Here is a 25,662-nt window from a genome sequence, read left to right as displayed (position 1 = left end):
TTTTTCAAATCTTTTTTCACATCTTCTGCACTTGTCTCAATGTCTCTTTTTAGCTCTGTTTTTGTTTCTCTAATTATGTTTGCCAATCTTGCTTCCATAGCATCCATTGCTACTTGCCATTCTGCTTTATCTGTCTTGTCTGGTTTAGATTTAGCCATTCCCTCTCTTTCAAGTGATCCAGTCCTTGTACATTGCTGCCTTACTGCTGATCTCAGCTCTGCCATGGATGCTTGGCTGTTGCTTTAAATAGGTTCAAAAGTTGACTTCTCAAATTCAAGTTTTGAACACATTCTTATAGATTAGATCATGCCCTGTTAAATAAGCCCCAAACCGGCATTCTCCGATGCTCCTAAGTCAATATATTAATTTTTTGAAAACATTTTTTGCACAAAATGGCAGCCTCAGTTTTCTATCGGTTTAAAAACTTTTTTCCTTTTTTTGCCAAAACCGCACCGAAATTAGTTTTAAGTATATAGTCCAATAGTTTTTACCTTTTAATGATGATATCTGCCGGCTCTGCTATTTTTCAATGTCCACATTTCTTTTTATTAACTTTTAAAATTTTGACCTTCTTTTAATGGCGTCTGATACTTCTCTATGGTTTTGGGTCCTAGAGAGGGCTGGAGGACTTGTTATTTTTCCCTTCTCTTAATGGCACCGTTCCTTTACCTTCCTTCCTTTCTTGACACGAAGTCTCATTTTCTATGGTTATGAAGTCTCACATTGTTTCAATGACGAAACTTCCTGTACTGTAGTCACCAGCTCAGCCGATCTTCTGGGAGGAGCTTTCTGTTCAAACCACAGGTATGCCAAACAAAGTCTATTTTTCCTCTTTTAAGCTTGTTTCTCACAATTTTAAAGTCCCAATTTCAGCCCCTCCTTTACACTCCTAGATATATTATTGCTTTTCTGGCTCCAGACCTTTGCTTTTAGTTTTATTTAGTCTTTTATTCGCCCCAGAGTGATAGATATAACCTTCAGTTCTTTTATCCTTCTTCGCACTGCTCCATAAGTTCTCAAATGCTAATCAGTCTCATAGAAGCTTTGTATCTTGGTGGATTTAAGCCAATTAATGGCCTCAGAAATCCTCTGTAGATGATGGAATGCAATTCTTCTCAGGGGACTCTTCAAAGCCAAAAAGAAACCCCACTGGAGTTTCTCATCAGCCAAAGTAAATCCCCTTAGAACTTCACATGCATTTCTTGGCCCCCTCCCTACCTGGAAGGGGTAGGCAGCAGGTGAAGTCGCCTTCTCTGCCCAGAACAGAGGTTCTGATCTGCCCGTCTGCTGAAGAGCAGCTCAGTCTTCCATGACCAAAACTGGAAGTCGAAGATAAATAGGTCTCAAAGGAAGTTCTAGAAGACTATCTCAGGCAGAATAATCTTAATAAACTCACAGATGAATAACAGAAAATTTTAAATGAACCAATAATGATAAGAGAAGTGGTGAAACAATAACTTCTAAAAAAAAAGGCAAATCACCTGGCCCAGATGGTTTACCTGCAGAATTTTATAAAGCCTTTGAAGATTCTCTATCGGTTTCATTTAAGCATCTTATAGAAACGATTCAAAAGGAAGCTGAAATTCCACTTTCATGGCAAGAAGCCACAATATCTCTAATCTCGAAAGAGAGGGTACAGACTTGAAAGATGTAAAAAATTTTAGACCAATTTCTCTCTTGAATGTGGACTACAAAATCTTTGCTCCAATACTGGCACAACGTCTGAAGAAAATTTTGTTAACTATCATACATCGGGACCAAGCAAGATTTCTGCCAAGAAGATATCTGAAAGATAATGTTAGGACAATATGTAATATAATGGAGCATTATGAGAACCATTCAGAGAAGCAATTGGCTTTAATCTGCTTAGATGCAGAGAAGGCCTTTAACAATGTTCACTGGCAATTTATGATACAACAATTGAATGGTATGGAATGTGGTGAGAACATTTTGAAAATGATACAGTCGATATACTCCTCTCAAAGTGCAAAGGTGATGGTGAATGGCAAATTATCAGAATCAATCGTTATCCAGAAGGGCACAAGACAAGGCTGTCCACTACCACCTGTTTATTTTATGTTTGGAGATTTTGAATAAACAAATAAGAGAAGATCTAAATATCGGGGGTGCATGGTTAAGGGTGAACAACATACATGGACGATCTGGTCTTCATACTAGAACAACCACTTGATTCAATTGACCATTTGATAAATAAGATCAACCAGTTTGGTCACTGGGCAGGATTGAAGATAAATTATGGCAAAACAAAATTTTTGGCCAAGAATATGACAACAGAACAAATCCAATCTCTTCAAGAAAAGTCCAGATTTTCTTATGAGAAGAAAGTGAAATATTTGGGTATTTATATCTCAAATAAATGTAGTACTTTAAAGGCAGATAATTATGACAAGCTGCTTAAAGAGATTAAGAGAGACTTGGGAAAATGGCAGGACTTGAATATATCATTAATGGGAAGAATAGCTTCGATAAAAATGAATATATTGCCAAGATTACTATTTTTATTTCAAACTATTCTGATAATTTTGACTAATGCATTTTTTCAAGAGTTGAATGATGGTATCTGTATATATCTGGCGGAAGAAAAAGCCAAGAATTAAACTACAGACTGCAAGACTGTAAAACAAGAGCAGGTCTGGGCCTGCCAGACTGGCAACTGTATTATAACGCTTCGGTGCTGACCTGGCTGAGAGACTGGGTATTACTGCAAGACAGAAGACAGTTGTCTCTGGAGGGACATGAACTTAACCAATATGGCATACATATTTGTGGTATCAAAAACTAGAAGGACATTCTTACTTCAAAAACTGCTGGCTACAGAAATCTCTCTATCATATATGGTCATGGTTAAAACCAAAAATGTATAAAAGAATTCCAAGATGGGTGTCTCCTGTTGAAGCGTTTACTCCACCAAATCTTATAAAACCAAATCAGTGCTACAAATATGAGGAAATATTGGAACAAGATAATCAATTGAAAACCAAGGAAAAACTAGAGAGTAAGAACATCAACGTGAGTTGGTGGCTTAGAATGCAAATAGAGTCCAGATATGCTAAAGATAAGACAATAGGGTTCAATACTGATCAATACCCATTTGATAAAATCTTCCTGGGTTCTCAGGAAAAACTGATCTAGAAATTATACTCTTACTTGATACAGATGAAGATACAAGATGATATTGTGAAAGATTGTATGGTACAATGGGCTAAGAATATAGGGCGTAGTATTATGTTAGATGAATGGGAGAGCTTATGGAAATCTAATATCAAATTAACTAAATCAGTAGCTTTTAAGGAAAATCTGTATGTTTTATAGATGGTATGTAACTCCTCAAAAACTTTCTAAAATGTATGCTAATATGTCCAACAAATGTTGGAAACAGGTTGGGTCATGTTATCATATGTGGTGGACCTGTGAGATGGCAAAATACTGGAAGATTGTTGCATGAACTACTGCAGAAAATGCTGAAGTTGCAGATTCAATTTAAACTGTTTTTTGCTGAATATGTACCCTAGTGACTATACAAAAGAGACAAGACATCTAATGGCACATAGCGGCTAGGATTTTGTTTGCTCAGAAATGGAAGCTTCAAGAACTATCTATGAAACAGGAACTGATCGAGAAAATATTGGAAGCAGCAGAGATGGACTACTTATCTTTATTGCTTGCTGGGAAATCCAAGGAAGAAGCAAGAAAATACTGGGGGAAGTTATATGTATGGCTAGGCACTTAAAATGTTCTGATGTGAACTTTTGTTAATATTCTTCAATTTATATGGTTGAAATACAAGCTAAATTGATAACTTAAGTGGGGATTTACAATATAATTTCATATGATTTACTGTGACGAGAGGTTAAATGTGTAATAACATGATGACATTTTCTTTTATTTGAAATAGCGACATGCAGAATATATTCTATTTTTCTTGATAGATGTAGTATTACTTTTCTATTTCCATTTTTCTTTTTCCCTTTTCTTCTTGAAAATAAAAAAATTTTAAACAGAGGAATTACTCACAGATAACAATGTGCTACCCAATTTGCCTTGGATCAATCTTCTGTTTCTGTGCAGCACATGTATAATAAACTGACCTCTAGCTGTTCTTCATTTTCTGTGGCTCATGGGGCTCCAGAAGAGGAACCATGGAGCACATGCTTTGCAAGCATATGATCCCAGTTTCGGTCCCTGGCACCTCCTTTTCAAAGGGTCCCACATAGCAGCTCACAGAGATCAGACAGATGCCAGTTAGCAAAGACTACAACACTGGAATCCTCAGAAGGGTTATACCCTTTTAAATCCATTGAAGTTGATAGCTTAGAAGGGTATAACTTTGTTTAGGATTGCACTGTAAATAGGCCAAATACAAGGAAGCTCTTTATTGTGATCACAACCCAACTCTTGGAGGCCATTTAACCATAAAGATGATGTGAAAGCACAAAGAATAAACAAGCGGTAATATAAGCAACAAGCAGAAAACAAGACATGGGTACATATTCCTGGCTGTTTCTCTCCCCCCCTCCCACATTTCTTAAACTTATAGAGTCACATGCACTGAGTGCCCCAGATGGCACTTCCTTCCTCTCCTCACCCTCATTCCCTCCTGACCATGAATGAACAAAAAAAAAGCTCTTATGTCACCAGGAGCCAGAGAGGGGGTGTCTGTTGCTCTTGCATCAAGGTTTAACATCCTCATCCATCATCCTGTGACCATTAAAGTGCAGCTGGGAAAACTTTGCAAGTAAAAAGACAGCCTCAGAGGCAATTGAGTTAGACATTCATTTTTAAAAAAACACCACCTACTGTGAGAACAGAAATATGTCCAGCAAAATTAAGGGGAAGTAGAGTAAAACAGAGTGGAATGCATTTGGTTTTTTGAATCTGTCTTTAAAGACTGAACTCAATGAAAGCTTCTCCTTTAAATTGTTTGCGCATGACTGGAAAATAAAACTGTAATAACACATTTCAGAATCATCTGTTTTTTTTGGAAAAAATGTGTTTCCTCAGCAAAATGTATACATGCATCGGATGCTATCTATCATAATTGTAAATAACCAACACCAAGGCTCTTCATGAATTATTAATATCTTTAGAATCATCTGCTAAAAGTAGCTTTACAACATCATATGTGGAGAACTGAAGGTTCAAAGGCCTGTGTTGGTTACATTCAAGGTTAAATTGCCCAAAAGCATTTGTTAACTTTTTATACCACATGATAACTAGCTGTATTGAGCTGTCATGAACAAATTTACTTGTTTGTGACAGACACAAACCTTGCATGCTTCCATCCCTTCTCACTTGCAGAGTGTGGTTTCTGAAATCTTGAATCCAACTCTAGTTTACCATGTTGTCTTATGCAAGTGCTTGGCCAAATTAATATTTGTCTCTTTCCCACAAACTGGGATTCTTAACTGGGACCTACTGAAATGATGGACTAACTCCCAATTTTCTTTTTTTTTAAAGGTATCTTGCCTTTTTTGCTGTAGACTTGTAAGGGGAAAGGTACACACAACTGTTGGCTGTATATATATTTTTTAAAGAAACAGACATGTTGTCACCCTGACTTAGATAGCTCAGGCAAGCTGATCTCCTCAGATCTCAGAAGCTAAGCAGAGCCCACTCTGGCAACTACTTGGATTGGAGACCTCTTTGGAATACCAGAGCCCAGAGGCAGACTTTATTCAGCCATCTCTCTGAATATCCTTCATGTCCCCAGTAGGAGTTAGTCACCAAAGGGTCACCATGACTTCCAGGTACACAATCATACTCACACACACAAAACCCCCACAAAATACCAAAAAATAAATAGAATATATTTTTTAAAGGTTATGAAGTCTTACATGCAAAAAAACTCCAACACAAACCTGTAACATTTGTAGAAATGTTGTTCCGCTCACCAACTACTCTCTTGATTTCATTCAAAACATCGTTCAGCTCATGGGATCTTTTTTTATTTTCTTTTTCAGCAAACAAGAGTCTTTGGTGAAGTTCCAAAAACTGACTTTGGTACACATCTAAACCAGTTCCTGCAATTGTAAATTAAAAAAAAAATCTTGATGGAGTAATCAGCTATGGGAGACAGAGTTGTGAATAGCAGAATGGAAACCAGTGAGAACCCAATACATGCTTCTAACACCTTGGGCTATGTAGTCTAATTTATGCTAGAAGAAAAACTTGATTATTTCTAAGATGCCACAAGACTCATTTATTTTTGCTAACACAGACTAAGATGGCTAGTCCTCTAGAATTATATTCATGACTTGCTGGATACATGGTATTTTCCTCTAGCATACAAAAAGGTTACTATGCTTCAGACTGAAAACTGTTTTGTAGAAGGAAATGCAACTCATATGCCTCATACTGGCTTTATAGGCCTTTATGCCTGCATTTATGGTTTTATAGATCAATACCTTTGTTCCTGAGTGAAATACAAATCTAAGCTAATTACTCATCCTGTTAAATTTTAGTTGAAAAGAAAATGCAGGATAAGATAATTGACCATAAGCTTCCTCACCAACACATAGTAAAATCAGACTACAGATTGATGACCCTTTTTACTTTTATGTTTCCCTAAGGTGCTCTATAAGGAACCAGTTAAACATGCCACTGTTACAAAGCTTCACTGATCACTGAACAAAACACAGCTGAATGGCACAAAGGCTTTGTCCTACAAAGCTTCATTAACTGACAATGAAAGCTTTGCTAATTTGCTCCAGTAAAATAGACTTGAACATTTACGGGCCTAATTTTTCAGTTGTGCTCAAAGAACAATATGACTGCACACATACAAAACAGCCCATCTTCCAGCACTTATCAAATTAATGTATAATTGATGTTCTATATAAGTTATTAGCAGTAGAGGCAGTCTTTACTCTCTCCAGATCCAGATGTCTGAGCCATCCAGTTTGCCAAAAACAGTGGAAGAGCACCTAGCTTGATTCCTTCATCTCCAATGCACCGTATCCCCAATATTCCTGGGCCCACAATGACACTTCTGTTTCCTTTCCCTCTTTCTGTCCTTTCATAGTTAACTTCCCTTGATCAAAAAGAAAGTGGAGAAGAATGACATGATATGGCTGCTGCAGGCAGATGGGATAGCAACAGCATGAGAAGGAAACCCTGGAGAAGTAACAACCAAGAAAAATGTCTTTGTGAGGCAGCAATGATGTGCTGGCACTTTGGAACAAACATGATGTTGGCCAATTATTCTCTTGTACAGATATTGGCATTGTTTGACTTTATCAAACAGGTGAGCAACCCAGCTCAGGGTGGAACTAAACTTTATGCACAGTTCCATGAGCCTTTTAACAAACATTTGAGTAGTCTGAGAAAATCAAGCAGAAGAACAGGTTAATAAGATGATACACAAACACACATATGAGTTTCTAGAGTCGCCAAGAACCTGGAGAAAAAAATATGTTGCCCCTTTAACAGAGGCTTAATGTGTGGGAAGGGACAATTGAAGCATTTTATGGCACAGAGGTAAGTCACCTCTTAATGTTTACCAGGTGATGTTAGTTACCTCTAAATCAAGAAAAGCTTCAGTTGTCAATTTCCACACATTGAGCCTCTGTTAAAGTGGAAAAATATTTTTCTCCATGATGTTGGCAACCCTACTAGTTTCCAACTTCCCAGTAGCTGCATTTTGAAAATTAAAAGTTGGTTAAAAGATACTGATAACATATATGATTACTCCTAGAGTGTCATACGATCTCTGTTCCTGCTGAGGAACACACTTACTTTAGTTCAACCTGTGTGCATTTCCTAGCATGTATCATTCATAGAGCTGCCTAAGTATATAAAGTTAACTACTAGCATGAGCAAACTAAATATGGTTGGACTACGCCCCTACATTGCTTCTCTACCCAAAAGGAAATCAGAGGCATGCAAAGAGTTCAAAGGTAGACAGTTTTACTGTTAAATTGGCAGATGAAGGCTGTGTGCAAAAAGCACTAGGTGAGACCTTTGGGCAACAACATCATTAAATGAAGCCACTGCAGTTCTGGGAATATTGTTGCTGTGTTAATTGCGCCTCTTTGAACCACTGGGGGGGGGGGGGGGCCTGATCCACATATAGATCAGCAAGTATATAACAGTTCAACAGCAATTCTCAGTAGAAGTACAGTTTTAAGAAAGAACAAAGTCTGCTACTGGGAGGAGGAGGAGAGGGATGTATTTGGATAATTCTTCTGAAAAATGATTGCAAAAGTTAGACTATATTAAAAATAAATCTTTCTGTGTAGGGAAAAGTAACCCTTCATATGCTAGTAAGTACAGAATCATTTTGTGCTAAGGTTACCAACTTTTTAGCTGGTCCTTCTAGCTGCCCCTTAATACCAGTTTGATCTGAAGCAATTATCAGGTTATGTTGTTTAGCTCTATGCTCAGAAAAGCTTAAAGTGCTCATTTCTGCTCATTAAACCTCTGTTAAATGGACACCACATTCCCCCCCCCCCCGGCTAACTGACAATGTTTTTTGTGCCCTACAATAAGTACATTGTTATTACTTGGACATTGGGAGTGAAATTCTTAGGTTGTTTTTTAAAGAACAAAACAGGTTTTCAAAAATGAATTATATGTGATAGCAACCTAGCCATTTCTTTCAATGTGGATCTGTCCTAGCCATGTATATTGTGAGGGCTGGTGAACCTACATAGGTAGGATGCCAACCTGCACGTGAGGCATGAAGATCTCCTGGAATCAAAAGTGATCTCCAGGCTACAGAGATCAGTTTCCCTGGAGGAAATAGAAGTTTTGGAGGCTGGAATTAATACCACCACGTCCATTCTGACCACCTTCCCCAGGCACTGCCCACAAATCTTCAGAAATTTTCCAGCCATTGTTGGCAACCCTAATCTTTCCTTTGTTTTCCTTTATCTCCATGTGGTCTGTGCCCCTCCCCCACATAGGCTTTTTAGCCTGATTTACTTGGCATTCGAATGCAGCTGAAAGAACAGGGCTATGGGTAGGTAGGACTGTAAAGTTTAACACCCCTTAATTGAACTTCCTCTTTGCTCAAAAATTGGACAAAGTCTCTACTCTCTACACTTACAGAGACAGATCTGCCTGCATTGTATTGGATATTACTGTTATTCAGTCATGAAACAAATAATGAAGTATGTTGGTATGTGGCTGGCAAGATCTGATAGTACTGTGCAGTGCAAAAAAAGTCAGATATAATAAGAGTATAATAACTCTATTTCCAAAGAAAAACTATGCATCATAATAGCCATGAATGATTCCGAAAATGGGGCAGATGATTTTTATTGTTTATAGATATAAGTCAGATATCTAAACTGGTCCCATGATAGTCAGAGCAATACTTTAATTTTTTAAAAAGTGCTTGCAATATTTTCAAAACAAATCCATGTGGCATGTCTTCCCCCTCCCCACTGTATTCCAGATAAAAATCTACAGCCAAGAGATGTAGAATTGCCAAAGGTCCAATTAACCCTATTCCCATCAGCTCCATCAAGTTTTAAATAGTGATATGAAGAATACATCCTACTTAGACCTTTGTGTGGTCTCACACTGCTCTGGGAGCATACCTATGAAGGAATTGCATAGGCCTTCAAATGTCAGAAACCTGACACACACACAGTTAAAATTGTTGTTGGGTTTTTCACATGCACACACTCTAACAACAACAATAGGAAAGAGGGCTAAAAGTGCTTCAAGCGGGTTGTGTAAATTCAGTCTTAATACTAAGCCATGAGCAGGGGAAAGGGTATCATACCATATCATGCTGCAAAAGAGTTAGGTTTGTTCTGCAGCTCCTGTTTTGAACACTGATCTTACATTAACAGTTAAATCCTAAGAGTATTTTTCTGGGAGCAGGCCCCACTAAATAGACTTTAGTAGAATTCAGAGTAAACCTGCTATGGATTGTTTTGCCAGGGTGCAGTCTAAACTGGTTTACTCAGCAGTAAGTCCCATTTTATTCGGTTGGGTTTATTCCCAGAAATGTGTCCTTAGTAGGGATGATATTCCTCCTTCTCCTCAGAATGATGCCTTTGGACCTCAAGATTCTCATCCTCCACAACAGCAGAAGAGCTGTCAGCACAGGAGTGTGCGTGTTCTGGTAAGTTCCTGAGGGTCTCTTCCTCAAGCCTCTCTCCAGGCCTGTATTCCCAAGTGCTGTTCCTCTTCCACCCCATTTTTACCTGTCAGCTCCTACCTAGCCATGTCTCTCATCCTCTATATTTCCCTAACAAACACCACTTGTGATGTAGTCAGCTCCACTGTACTAAATTGGGTACAGGCTGCCTCTCCCTCTGCCTCAGCTTCTCCAGCTTGGCAACCCTAGCCTCAAGGGAATGAACCTGCTCCCTGAGAGTCACGAGCTCTGTTAAGCAACACACCCACCATTTTCACTCAGTGAATAGATAATCATAAATTTGGCACTCTCTGCAAAACACTGGATATCCTCACTCTCCTGCTGGCTTTCTATCTTTATAACTGGTTAGTGGTTTCAAGGTATCTAGAGTGATGCAGGGTCCTCAGGCTTGACCCCCAGACTAAGAGCCACAGGCCAAGAGCCGTTCAACTCTCACTCTTCAGCACCCTTCAGTGCCTTTCACTCTTCACCACCTCTGCCTAAAAGTCTTACAGTTCAGAGGCCCACAGCCCCCACCTACCAGCAGCAACAGTATTATTTATTTATTTGAATGTATATTCCGGCTTCCCTATAAGTGCCCTCCCTGCCAATAAAGAGTGGGGCCTGCAATCAGCCCCAGGCCAACAGACCCTGCTCAATGAGCAACACACCAGACAAAAGACTCAAACAGATCCATACAGAAGCACCACTCTCCAGCTGGCTACAAGCACCCACTCAGCCTCGAACTCTGTCCTCTCACAAAGCAACCTCAGTTGTTCTTGTTTACAAATCACTTTAATCAGTTTCAAGTAAAATGCTAAGATTAGCTCAAGATTATATTTGTGGAAGATCTGTTTTCATGAGGAGATAAGCAATAATAAAGCAAGCACTGTATTTTGTGAATGCTTCATACATCACAACTTAATTATTGTAGATTTACCTGGGAGACTCATGGATTAATTAGCTTCCTCTCTGGCCCAGTGCCATTTTATGGGGACACCTGCACATTTACTAAAAGTGTATAGGCACTCTGCTACTGCTCTTAAGGAGATCAGCTCACAGAATTCCACCCCATTTCTAAGTATTTTTGTAAGGAAGAATACTTCATTCTTAACTGACCTACTTGCATGGATGTCCCAGGCCACACTGGCTTAAAAAACTGTACAATGCAATTGGATAATTATGTGTGGAAAATATATTTATTAAGAAATTAGAAAGGCAAGAAGGAGTAAATGCACCAAAGAAAAGAGATTGTCACACAAAAGACTTTTCTGTCTCATATTTGTTTTAAAACACCTATGTCACCTTTCAATTCAATTTCCTTTATTACAGTCCATGACCAAATACACAGTACAATGCAGACCAACAACACCCCCAGAAAAATTGTACAAATCTAGAGGGACCTAAAAAAGTAAAACATATGATATAAAAAATACAGATAAAAAATTAAAAGATTATACAGCTCCAGTAAAATATTAACTAGAATATACTGATTAACATTTGTTTCAGTTTCAATAGCATTTATGGTAGTATATAGAGTACTCAGGGATTAGGATAAGGTAAAATACAAGCTTGGGAATATTCAAAAATAATTAAAAAACAGACAGTTTCAAGACCCCTTCATTACATAATCTTCACGAATTCTCTTAGCTGCCACCAAGAATTTGGCACATTAGATGTAAATTGGGGGTTAGAATCTGATAACAGCATATTTCTGATTTTATAATCAGAGAACCCCAGGCATCCCTCAAACAGAATAGATGTACCTGGCGCGTATGCCTAGGTAAAGGCCACACCCAAGCAACACATGGCCAATCGTTTCCACTTTATCTGCACCACAAGGGCAGACCCGCTCAGCCATAGGCACCTTTTTAAAGCGGCCCTCGACGACTTGTGAAGGAAAGATATTGCAACGGGCCATAGAAAAGGCCCTTCTGTGGGATGGTATTGCTAGATTTGAGAGATAGGAGGCTGGAGCTAGCACATATCTCCCGGGGGGGGGGGGGGACTAAATAATCTGAGACCTTGGCAATATCATTCTGTCTCTCAATGTCTTGTAATCTCTGTTTTACTATGTCCCTGGCTTGGTCCAGGGCCATTATCTGGAAAGATTCAGGTGAAAAGCCAAGCATTGACAATTTCTGATGAATGGCTCTAACCCAAGAGGAACAATATCTATCCTTTAAAATTAGCAATGTGATGTTCGTGGGGCAATGGCTGAGATTGAGACAAGTGGTGATTGAAAGTAGGCTCACCCTAGCCTCTATCCTTAGCAAGCCGGTTTCCAAGCATAATACTGCATTGGAAACACAGGTTGGAAAGTGGAAAATGGCTCTCAAGAATTTGGACTGAATTTTCTCAAGAGTCGAAGCTTGATAAGGTTGGATCCGACATGGTTCCATAAGTGAGTTGAGGTATTGTTTTGGCCAAGTACAGTTTTAATGCAGCTGGTATAAAATGCCCCCCCTTTCGTAAGAAAAAACCTAATGATGGCCGGGGTCGATGTATGACCAGAGTTGGCACAATATTCGTGATGAGCCTTCTTTGACCCTGAGGACTGAATCATGACCCCCAGATATTTGTAAATTGCTACCTGTTGTAAACTATGGCCAACTTATGTCACCTTGATCAGAATGTTACAGAGCTGACATTTTGTTAATGCACCAGAGTAATACACATATGTTTACTTTGGCATTTGTGTTTGCAGGTTCTCTTATTTGGCCTTCCATCTCTGTACTGTCATTGTCTGCCACACTCCTTCCTTTCAGCCAAGTTCATGGTAACTGTGAGACAGCCTGGCAGGTGTGATTTCATCTAATCTGTGCTCTTCCCTCACCCCTGCTTCTTTTCCTGTTCTTAGTGAAAACAGGCTTTATTTCCAAGAAAACCTAAATAAATCAGATAGACTTTCAGAGGAAAAAAGCCCTACATTATGCCAAGAGTTGAAAGAAAAGCTGCTTAAGACCAGTATTAGAGATCCCTATTGAAACCTGCATGGGAGTGAGCAGCCAAACTAGACAATATGCTTAGTCTTGAATAACTTTCCACTTCCTTCTTTAAACCAAAAACTAAAACCAGCAAGTTTTAGCAGAATAGCATGAAGACGGTGGGTTTTACTGAACCACTGCCATTCCAGTTGTTTTCTGCTCAAAATGAGTGCCTAAACTGCTTTTTCAAATGAAAAGAAGAAATGGATACAAGTCAATTCTATTTTTCTACTGTAGGGAGAAAAGCAGAAGTGAGGGCATTTGAGCAGAAAATAGCTTGAGGAAAAAGGTTGTGGCCCTTTTCTTTTCTGCTGTCTCTGTTCTTAAATTTGCAATATCCTCTGTGGAATATCCTTTAGTTTTTAAAAAGTGGAGAAAATTATACACTGTTCCATGTAGTTTTAGATAATCAATCAATCAATCAATCAATCAATTTACTTTATTTATCCCCTGCCTTTCTCTCCAATAGGGACCCAAAGCAGCTTACATTTTTCTCCTGTCCTCCATTTTTTCTCACAACAGCCCTGTGAAATAGGTCAGGCTGACAGTGTGTAACTAGCCTGAGGTCATAGCAGGGGGGCATTTAAACTCTAGGTCTCCCGGATCCCAATCCAACACTCTAATCACACACCACACTGGCTGTCACTCATCTCAAGGCAATAATAAATCTAATGCCACTTCTATGAATGTTGGGGGTTTTAGATCACCTCAAGAGAACACACAGGGCTTTTTTTTGTAGCAGGGACTCCTTTGCATATTAGGCCATACACCCCTGATGTAGCCAATCCTCCTGGAACTTACAGTAGGTCCTGTACTAAGAGCCCTGTAAGCTCTTAGAGGATTGGCTACATCAGGTAGGTGTGGCCTAATATGCAAAGGAGTTCCTGCTAAAAAAAAGCCCTGAGAACACATAATCTCTATTTTAATACTATGCACATACAACTTTTTTTGTATGACTTAAACCAAAACCATGTTTTCCTACATGGTTTCCTGACCTGGATATCAGCTCAAAAGGTAAGCAGGGTTGTCCCTGCCTAGTATTTGGATGGGTGATCTCCGAGGAATACCAGGGACGCATGATGCAGAGTCAGGCAATGGTAAACCACCTCTGAAGCATCTCTTGTCTCAAAATTAAGTCTAGCTCACCACCTAGTGGTGTATAACACTAAAAGAACTAGAACTTCTGGCTACCAGACAATCTCCTGGCTATATTACACACAGTGGCATACAATAATTAACATGGAATTATGAGTGATGAAGCTAAGAATGTAAATGTAGAGAAATCATGCACCAATAGACAAAGCTGTCTGGTTTTGACTTCAACCCTCATATGCGAAGGTTCAGCTTGGCTGAAGTGCCTTCCCTTGGCTTCAGACAGAGTGGGGATTTAGCACTATCCTATTCCCCTTCCTCTGCTATAACTCTATCCCCTTCTGCTCTGGGAACAAAAACTCGCCAGCCACTTCCCTCAAGCTTTTTAAAGGCCCTAGTCAGGCCTGATGCATATCCAGTGGTCTTCCTCTACCTAGAAGCACTGTGCAGCATGACCAAACCCAGAGGGACAAATAGCAGCTTTGGAGCAGCCTCTCCTGTGTGCTCCCTTTTGCCACTTCCAGGATGGAGCTGCCAGATAGCTGATCGTTAGACAGCTGGCTATCATTGGCTGGCATGTGGAACTTTATAGGGTGCATCCATGGATCCACTGGGATTGGTGGATGCCAGGTTTGGTACCTACTAGGAGGGCACTGGTGCCCTCTGGCATTGTTCACTCCATGTCAACAAAAGTACTGAGGTAAATTCAAGTATGTGCAAAACAGAAGTGATATTCTAGGCCAAAATAAACTCCTGCCTCCATTTTGAACCCATCAGGTATTTGGGAGGAGTAACCAAAAAAGTAAAGAAATATATATAACATTAGCATTAAATAAATAAATTATAATTAAGTAAACGGTTTTCAGAGGCACAGCTGTGCTATTTTATTGCAGAAAAAAACCAAAGGGAGTCTTGTGCTACTTGATGACTAATTTTTAAAGAAGTATAAATTTTCATGGGCTTTCCTACTGTTGATTGTATTTTACTGCCATTTAGTACATTTTATTCCACCTTTCCTCGAGGGAGCTCAAGGCAGCAGGTAATTCTCCCCTGTTCTGTTTTATCCTCACAACAACCCTGTATAGCAGCCTAGGCTGAGAAAGAGTCAATGAGCTTCATGGCAGTGTTGGGATCTGAACCTAGAGCAACCACCACACCATACTGGATTCCACTTTAAAAGCCTAATAACATCCTATACTTTTCCTGGGTCCATCACTTCTCTAGCTGACAGAAAAGCTCTGGGAGTTCCATAATTTCAACTCAGTTCCCAGGTATGGGGGGGGGGGGGCAATTTACACTGAGACTGCAGTCTATATGGAGAGGGGGCCTTCCTCATACATGTATTTTCCAAACCTAGCCCTGGGCAGCCACTATTTGTTCCTCAGGGGAAACTTAATATATACTGACCATCAGAGCTTTGTAGAAAAATCCCAGCAGGAACTCATTTGCATGTTAGGCCACATATGCCTCACAGCAAGCCATCCGGAACTGCATTCTTTTGCATTGCTGCTAAAAAAAAAAAAAGCCCTGGAAACAAGGATTTTTATAAAATCCCCCCACCCCGAGTAGAGGCTTCTGAATTTTTATCATCAAAGCATAGTGTTTGATAGCCCTTTGGGACAGACACTGTGCCATGCCATTGCCCTCAAGCCAAGCAGGAATGCAAATGTGACAACTAGCATGGGTAAACATCACACCCTTTGAACCCTGGTCAAGCCAGCTGGAACCCTGGCCAAGCTAGCCAGAACTGTGTTCCGGTGCGTTCCTGCTCAAAAAAAGCCATGCTAACCAAAGATTTATAATGTGTACATTTCAGCAGCAGAGCAAATACTGATGTCCCAGGGCCATGTCAGGTTGGGAAAATAGTGTGGGGATGAGTCCCCGCTCTATACACACTGAAGTCCCAACCCAACTCTGATCCCTGATCACCTGAGAATTTTATTTTAAATTACTTCTTTTGAAGGTTGCATTTCCTTAGAATTGGTTATGAACTCACAAGGTAGACATGCAAATTATGCAAAGCATAAATTCCTTATGCAAAGGATAAATTACTTTTTTCCTTTAGTGATAAAAGTAATTCAGAAACCTTTGCAACTATAGAAAGGACTTTGCTGTTCTTCCAGTAAAATAAGTTAGAGGAATGGGCATGAGGCAATAATATACTCATACGCAGGCTGATGGCCAGGATCTCAATCAGACCACATCATGTTATGTCAGTGGATTCTGCCATCATTTGGTATTAGCTTAAGGAACAGCCGGTGGCCAGGGAGGGCTCTAGATCCAAAGGGACAGCAGTATTAGTCTGTTGCAGCAAAAAGGAGCAGGAACATTGTGGCACCTTACAGATCAACTAAATGTTATTTCAGCATAAACTGAAATACATCCCATGCATCTGACAAAATATGGTATGAAAGTTTGTGCTGAAATAACAAACTTTTAGCCTCCCAGGTGTCAACAATCCTCCCTTTTCTTTTTTAAGCAGGCCTCTTTATCTAGAGTGCTTTAAAGTAGAAGAGGGAAAAGGCAGGCATAGCCAGATCAGATACAGGTGTACAGCTGGGAAAGAAGCAAAAGCAAAACCAGCAGGGCTGGTCACAGCATCCCAACAGACACCTCCATGCTACACAGCAAACTGCTTCTGAAATGGAGGCAGCTTCAAACACTTTTTACATTATATGTTCCCCCTTGCCTACTGGGTTGAAACAGGGCTTGGGATTTTTTATCTCACTTAGAAATGTTAACAAATGTTAAAAATTACAGGGTGTACATTTCTACAAGTACCATGACCCTATAGAATAAAGTTCCTCATCGCACATTAGCAGGCACCTGGCAAGGGAGTCCTAAAGATATTGGCAAAGGGCACTGTGCCAGCTATGACCCTAGGTGTATCTCATCTGCTGTTGCATGTTAGCATCAGGGCTTTTTTTTTTAGCAGGAATGCACAGGAACGCAGCTCCGGCTGGCTTTATGTCAGGGGGTGTGGCCTAATATGCAAATGAATTCCTGCTGGACCTTTTCTAAAAGAAAAGCCCTGGTTAGCATCGTATGCAGTGACAAAACAAATACCAAAGTGATTATTTTACATTTAGAATGTGATCCTATACATGTTTCCTAGAGATTGGTGGGGCTTACTTTCAAGTAACTGTGCATAGTATTGCAGTCTTAATTTCAGATTTTTTTTTTGTTACAGTAATTAAGGGGTAATACTGTGTAGTAAACTCACAGGGAGAAAAACCCCAGTCAACAGTTAGCATGACACACCAAAACCAGGTTCAAAATAAAACAAGTTCTAATAATTATTCAGAAAGTGAAAAATATACTTACCAGGCTAGAAGAAAGGAAGTAACAATACATATAACAGAAGATACTGTTTAGATAGCACAAAAATACGAAGGGTATTTAAAAGAGAACCAAGTGGGAAATAGATCTAATTTCTAAAACTTGATGGCTCATAAGCCTGAACCTTAAAAGTACTGATGTTTTTAAATGTAGACTCCACAGCAAGTCCTATTTGATCACATTTCTTTATCCTCTCACACTGTTCCTTTGCAGGGACAATTTTTCTCTTTTAAAACAAAAGTTACAGGAAAGAAACCAGCTAGATTAAAAGCAGGCCAAGACCCCCGAAGTCACATTTAAAAATATATATATAAATCTAGATAGTGGTGGAAATATGTGTGCATTAACTTTGTAATTAGCCCAAGAATATTAAAACAAGAGAAAAGCCTTTCTCTCTAGTTTACATCAAGTGGATTTTAATAATGATTTCACACATCATTTTTAAACATGTGGCCATATGCATAAATCTCATAGCATAATGTAGTAAAACACACAAGTGTGTGCCAGTTTTGTGCAAGATGCTTATAATAAAAGGAAATGAATGTCTTTCTTGAATGACTGGTGGTCATCAGCCACAGTTCCATGGATGTTCACAAAGTTGCACTGTGATAAATTAGTGGCAGCAGAGGAATCATTTACAATCTAGCAGCACAGACAAAAACATACCAATACCCTCAAATCCCACCAAAGCACTCTAATTTTAATTTAAACATATTTATATAGAAGCAATTCAAGATACCACTGTGCATCATCAGTCATTGTGCATGTGGCCAATGCACTTGTCTAAATTATGTGTAATGCTCAGAGAGTAGTAAACTAGCATATCACTGTTCAGCTCACATTAGGGAGGTTGCAACAGTATGCCACTCAAGTTTGTGATTTGGAGTCAGTACACTCTCTTGTATTTAGCTACAGAGTAGAAAATATACACACTGCATAGTCTTGAATGGTGTCACACATTTCAGTCAGTAGGGTGTAAGCCGAAATGCCCTCAAAACGAGGTTGGGGTGGGCACCCATCCTCATGAACTTTGCTGAAAATATGGGTGACTGAAATGTATGTGCCCAAGGATGAAAGAAATATCATTTTTTAATTCAAGTACCTGTACCTGAATATAAAAAGTGTGATTAAAAAATGCCCTTCAGGTAACATATTTACAATGTGCATGGGTGATCAGCCAGCTATATTCAGAAGAGTTACTTCATATTTTACAGAAAAGATGGAAACATCTATTTTCATAGCATGTTCATCACATCTTTTATATTTGGAGAAGTACATGTATGTAAACACATGAGAATTATGTGGCTCAAAGCTATTACTGGCTGAGTCCCAGATGTGTGTATACACATGCCCCCCCTCAGTCATTACAGATAAGACACAGCTGACACCGTATGGAAATGCAGAAATAATAATTGTTATACAAATGATAAATCAGCCTGTTGATTTCAGTGGAACATCAGTAGAAATACACTTCCAATTAAATGTGTTTAAGACTGCCCACTGTAACAAAACAATCCTAAAATATTTCTTTAAATCTCCCTTTTATTGTTCACTGGAAAATGAAACAATTTAAATTTTAAAAGTATTTTTAGGAGAACTGGTTCTAACTTGAAATGGTTATAAAGAAGTGTGAGTAACTTCTAGTATTTTGCATTTTACATTTAAACATACATGCTTTCCTTATTTCAGAAGAAGCTAGTTCCTTGGCTGAATCAGTCAGGTCTATTGTACTGTTGACAAAGCTGATGCTGACTATGGAACAGCATCAGGCAATACTCTGTCTATGCCCTCTGTCATGCTGATACCAGAGTAATTTTAAATTAGTTCTTATAAACAGTAGTTTTGAAGAGGTAAATGTTTTCTGCTCCCAAAATATCCCAGAAAACCTTTAAAAGATATTGATAACTCTCTAGGTCTCCTCCAAGATGAATCACATCTTTAAAAAACTGATATCACAAAACATGTAAGTAGACTATAAAAATGGAGATTATGTTGTAATAGAATAAAAATCTGAGAGTAGTTAAAATGATCTAGTTAAGCTCAAGTACTTCTCAGGTTAGCATATGCATCCATTTAGTTCAGTGGAGTTTAAAAGTGTAATTTAGGCTGGATCAATTAGTTGCTGAAGTATTTTGAAGCTACAAGCAGAAAAACTGGAAGGGTTTGGAAAATGTGGCGGGGCTATGAAACCCTATGTTATAGGGATCTAAGAACTGGAGTCCCTTGCTTTGTTTCTTAGCTCCAATACCAGATTTTGCCTCCTTCTGGTCCTGCTAAAATATTTATCAGATAGTAGCCAGACCAGTAAACTAAAGGACTGATACATGTGTGCAGACATTCTGCAAGTAAATGCATTTGCTCTACTCAGCACTACTTTGATGCTGTGCAGTACTTATTGTCCCCCTAGTCACTACTGTAATAATAAAAAAATATCCCTTTGGGGACATAACTTATATGCACATTTACTTTGAAACGAATTAAATAGTAATGACATTTATGCAGAAGTAAATGCTGTTGAATAAAATGTGTGAGAACTTTTTAGTAAATATGCATAGATTTTGAGTGTAAATTCAATTGAAATTAAGCATAGTCATTTTCAAGTCAAGGAGTTTGGTCTCAAGGCAAGTCCATTGGCCTTCTGATACTGAATAAAAGAAAGGCAGATCTGGGTAGGGTTTTTGTTTGAAAGCACTGGATACAACATGTCACCAAACTCTGGGAAACTGTACAGCAGTTACACTGATCTTAGTGCCTAGTCCGTGTGGCAGACGGAGGAAATCACCGCAGGAGGCACAGTTTAAGAATGCTGGCCAAAATCCAGTGGTAACTCCACTCTGTATTCTTTTCTAAATTTGTACTTAGAATGCCTCAACAGTATGAAAAAGCTCCTGTAAGGACATGCCTTTAGACGGAAGTTGCATAGGGCAGTTCCACGGAAATATGCTTACTAATGAGGTGTGGGACGCCAACCACCGCCGAATGAATATAAATGTTGCGCGATTTCCCTGCCTGAAAGAGCACGAGGTCTTTTCTCATCCCCCTGCGCGGCTCTGGAGAACTGACCCTTCCTGTATTTCAACTGTAGTTTCTCCGAAAGCTTGTTAGGCTTGGCCCAAAAGAGGTGTCGCGCCGCTGGGTCAGGACAGACAAGAGGCCAGAGAGCAATCAACCAGAGCCCCGCGAAGGGGTTGCTGGCTCGACCCGCGAGCCGTTCAGACTGGATGGAGCAGCTCTCGCTCGTGACCTCACAGCCGCTGCCTGGCCAGGTGGTCGTTGGTGGGAGCCGGCCCGGGGAGGCTGCAGCTACAGAGCTCGGGCTGACCAAGGGGCGCCCGCCTCCCCGCGAGGATCCTCGAAGTGGCAGGCTCTCCGAAGAGGGCCAAGGGGGGGGGGGTTCAGGGGACCCCTTCCGCTTCTCCTCCTCGCTTGCGCGGAAAAAAGTGTGCGCCGAGCCCTCCCCAGACTCCGGAGCGCGCGCGCGCGAGAGAGGCTTTGTTTTGTAGCGCGCCTTTGGGGTTGATCTTTTTTGCCGCCCGCCCCAGTTCGCTTCTCACCTTCGTTCCCGCTCCGGGCTGCGTACCAAGTAAAGGAGAAGACCGCGCTCAGGCACACCAAGGTCAGCGCACTGCCCAGCCGGAGCCTCATCTCCTGGCTACGCGGCGAGGCGGCCGAAGAGTTCCTCAGGTGCCCACCCGGGACGGCGCCACCAACCGCAGCGGCACGCCGCCGCCGCCTGGGCGAGCGAGCCGCTCCTCCGCCGCGTGTCGCTCGGGCTGAGAGAAGCCAGTCGCTCGCTCCTCGCCGACTGCGGCGCTGAGCCTCTCCTCTCCTCTCCTCTCCTCAGCCCACGGGTCGGGGTTGGGCTTTTCCTTGCGCCCTGCTGCTCCCCGGTGGCAGCCTTATCAGACTGGCGGAGATAGGCTGTCGACCAGCCGTTTTCACAGAGGAGCTTGCAGGCGTGCAGATCAGCCGCCTTCCGGCGTTTGCTCCTTTGCAGGTGTCGCGCCCCTTTGAACCTAGGGCAACAGCAGCCCACTGTCTCTCTCACCAGATACCGAAGAAGCGCTTCGCCTGCTTCCCCCCTCCCCCGCCGCCCGTCGACAACCACCTTTGGAGACTTTTGTGGTACAACGAGGTGATCGAGCTGGGAGGAGTCCCCCTCGTGTCAACGGGTTCTCCCGCTCCTCTTGGAGGAGGAGCGTTTCAATACTAATCCCTTTGGGCAGTTGTCCAAAGGAGAATGTTCCGCAGAAAACTGCATGAGGGACAGTGGAGGGAGTTGCCTTTGACACACGGAATCTGAGCAAAGAACGCCAGCCCACCCCAGGTGTTGAATAAGAACACACGTTCTAATAACACACAGCACTTTCTGCAGTCAACTCCAAAGTATGTCAGAAGACTGATTTAAGTGAAGGAGGTCGTTTGCTGTAGGGCTAGTCGCTGCGTTTATCTAGTCCAGGATATTAAAAACACACGCAGTTTAATTCAAGCAAAAATAAAGCAACAATCCGCGATTACTTGAGTCAAAGCACTGTTAAACCCTGTTCATTGGAACAAATGCAACTCAACTATTCTGAACTTTGAGTGCTTTTTTAAAAAAAACTGTTAAGCATTTTGGATATCACTTGAGACAGCCCTTACTCAAGTTCTATTATAGAGTTTAAAAAAGAGAGAAAAGCTTACAGGTTTCTTAAGGTAGTAGTTTTCATGAACAAATCTCAGGCTGTAGTATTTTGAAAGTTGGGCTTCACTTCTTAAATACAAGAACTAAGTGTATGCTGATAAGTAGTCACTGTATTAGTGAAAATGAATATTGAGATGTCATTCAGTATTATTTTTCACAAAATACCTCTTGTGACCACTAATTTTTATATTTTTCACATCTGTCCTAAAATAAACATTTATTTCAGTTCTGGATCATCTGATATGCCTTCAGTCTCAGTAATGGCAGATCTTCAGGGAGGAGTTTTTCAGAATTCAGTAGCAATTACCAAGATTGACTATGTGCCTTTCCTGCCTATCATTGACATTAATGTCATGCTCAGAAGATAATTGACAGATTTCAGAAACTGGCAGGAAATAGAGAAGGAAGTTGTCTACTGAATATGTTGGACAAGAGCCAGCACATCTTCTGTAAAAATTACTTTGCAGCTGAAGCCGTTTTAAACTATACATTAAGCTTCTTAACTCCTGCTGGTGTGACCTTTCTTTAGCATTTTACAAGGACAGGTTTATTGCCCTCTTAATAGTTGTTATAAATGATAATTATTTGTTTATAGTGCCCATGAGTGTATTGGAATGTATAACGAGTGTGCTGTTACAGCAACATAAAAAGTCAGCCTTTTCCTATAGAGCTTTCAGTGTGATTTCTGAAACAAAGAACTTGTGGGTAAAAAAAATAATGAGAATAATCAGCTAAAAGAACTTCCATTGAACAATTATTGTCTGCAACATGGACCATAATACACATATATAGCCAAGGCTTTTTTTCTTCTGGTGGAATGGAGTTCCAGAACCTCTTCATGAAAACAATATGATTAAAAAAATGTTTCAAAGTTAATCAGGGGCACCCATGTGTTTCTCTATTGAGAATTTCAGCACCTCATTTTCCAGAAAAAAACCTGTATGTAGCTAACAGACTTTTGCAATAAATTTAGCATTTAAATCATGTTTTTACACTGTAGGACACTGATGTGTGGGCCAATTAAATGCATCTTTTATTCTGAGCACCTGATTCCTGCCTCCCCTCAAGTGTGAGGCAGTTTCATGTAACAGTTCAAATATTAAGGTCCATAACTTTGTTACTGAGACAGTTTTCATGCCAGGAATGGCTGACAACAACTTGTCTGAAAATTCTTCTTTTTGGTGTAAAAAATATCTGAATATTCAAAAACTACAGTGATTATTCTTGCAAAACACTGCAATTTTTTTTATTCTGACAGCTTGAGTTATTGTTCAAATTTAGACATTTTTTCTATGTAACTGTAATTTATTTATTGCTCTCTCGTCAAGCTTATTAGCCCCCGATTCTTATCAGAGCCAGGCACTTTTAAACTGCATTCTTCATGGGATCAGGCTGTTAGATTCTCTTCTATGGCAAAATTATCCATTTCACTTCTATGGCAAAATTATCCATTTCACTTTTTTGTCATTTCCCTTATGTCATATCCCTTATATACCAGGGGTCATTTTGTAGAAAAATAGGCGGTGGAGCTCATCCAGGGATTGTTATGCAAATGCACATACTATTCAATGGACAAGGAGGTGGAACTCTGAGAAGGAGGAGGTGGAACTCTCAGAAAGGTTCAGGAGCTGCGCTCCTGTGAGCTCCCACTGAATTCGAGGCCTGTCTATTACAAAAAAAAATGTACAGAAGTGTTCCACACTTTGTCCAATGGGATTTATTTTCAACTAAGTACACAGAACGGTGGTTTTGCTCTTAGTATTAAAACTAGTACATAGAAATACTACTTATCACTAATAATTGTCCAAGCAGAATCAATATATACGATTGCAGTGGTTTCAGAGAACTCCATTTGATGTGATCAGTTTTTCAGCCTGACCTCTGACAGTACTTTCCTTCCATACCAGAAAGGATAAGGACCTTTTTTGCATCATACCCCCATGCGATCCTTAGTAACAAATGCACAAAGTAGTGTATTCATCTTCAAATAAGCAACTGCAGCCTCTGACACCACTCTGATTTGTCTTGGATCAGTAACCTTTTATCCACAGAGATGTTGCCTAGCATTCAGGCAGTGAGGCCACTGAAAGCTGAGCTGCAACACATGTAGGATTTATCATATGACTTGTATTTTCTCAAGTGATATGTGTCTTGGACAGGCAGACAGAAACAGCCAGCCGCAGAACTCTGATGCACCCCTGCTGTCCTGACATTAGGCTGCCTGCCACCTGACATAATTTATAATTTAAAGATATCCTTAACAGTGTAAGGGAAGGGGTAGTTTGAGGACTTTCCTTAGATCATATAACCTTAGTAAATTCTGCAAGACTCTGCATCTTGGCACTGGTATTCAGAGGAGAGGCTTATTGCCTCTGAATATGGAGGTTCCCTTTAGTCATTATGACTAGTAGAGATTGATAGACCTATCCTCCACAAACTTGTCTAATCTCACCTTTAAAGCTGTGTATGCCTATGGCATAGAGAAAACTTTACAAAATGAGGGGACTGGTCAGGAAGAAGTAAAAAGTGGAAATCAAGAGAGTTGAGTAGCTCCAGGATACTTGGCAGCTATTTAAAACCACAGTAAATAAGGTCCAGTTAGAACGCATATCTCAGGTTAGAAATGGTACCATCAAGTCTGAAAGGATGCCTGCATGATTAACAATACAATTCAGGGAAGCCATACATAGAAAAAAAAGAGAGGCTTTTAAAAAGGAACATGTTTATTTATTTGTATTTTTTAATTTAGAACATTTTTATGCCACCTCTCCGGGAAGCCAGCTCAAGGCAGCTGACAAGTAAAATATAAAACCCCCACAACAGATAAAAAATTGTTAAAAATTAAACTAACACAATATTTTTAAAAAATAAGTCAAAGCGTATATATAGCATAAAACATTTAACAGTTTTAAAAGTCTCTGTTCTCAAAAAAATGGTCCATAAGCACAACCACTTGTTAGACTTTTCCATTTGTTCATGATGCAGAAATTAAGTACAGTACAGAAAACAAATTATTGTGGGGAGGGTGGGTTAAACTAAAGAATATATATAAATAAATATCAGTCTCATAAAACAAACTAAAGCAGACAGCAAAAACGTTTTAAAAGCTTAACCCCTAATTAAAAGCCAGGGTGAAAAGGAATATTTTGTCCTGGGGCATAAAAGGGAATATGATACACAATGGATAAGCCCCAAGGGAAAGAGCATTCCATACACAAGGCGTCACCACTGAAAAAGCCCTGTCTTTGATTGCCACCTGCCTCATCTCTGTATATAGGGAGACATGGACTAGAGCTTTTGAGGAGGCTCTTAAGTGGCAGCTGGGCAATATAAGAGAAGGTGGTCTTTAGGAGCCCTCTGGGGGCCTAAAAAAGCAAATGCAATTCTGGACTGCATCAACAGAAGTATAATGTCTAGATCACATGAAGTGATGGTATCGCTCTACTCTG

At 40.0% G+C, this 25,662-nt stretch overlaps 1 protein-coding gene across 2 annotated transcripts in view; it reads right to left on the bottom strand.

Moving 5' to 3' along the window:
- The window catches only part of MGAT4D (MGAT4 family member D), an 87,402-nt gene that overhangs the window by 45,565 nt on the left and 16,175 nt on the right, over positions 1–25,662 (bottom strand). Inside the window, exons 1-2 of one of the 2 annotated variants that reach the window (XM_060246724.1) lie at positions 21,084–21,246; positions 5,880–6,041 (exon numbers count right to left, since the gene is read on the bottom strand). In XM_060246724.1, coding sequence (XP_060102707.1) covers positions 5,880–6,041; positions 21,084–21,174 — 253 coding nt within the window. In that variant the 5' untranslated portion in view covers positions 21,175–21,246. Of the gene's footprint in view, positions 1–5,879; positions 6,042–21,083; positions 21,247–25,662 lie in introns of those variants that run through there. The other variant, XM_060246722.1, reaches the window with a different exon arrangement.

Source organism: Heteronotia binoei, chromosome 9 (genome assembly GCF_032191835.1).
Source record: "Heteronotia binoei isolate CCM8104 ecotype False Entrance Well chromosome 9, APGP_CSIRO_Hbin_v1, whole genome shotgun sequence".
In the NCBI taxonomy this organism is placed as follows: Eukaryota; Metazoa; Chordata; class Lepidosauria; order Squamata; family Gekkonidae; genus Heteronotia; species Heteronotia binoei.
This window is presented reverse-complemented; position numbering and strand designations above follow the sequence as displayed.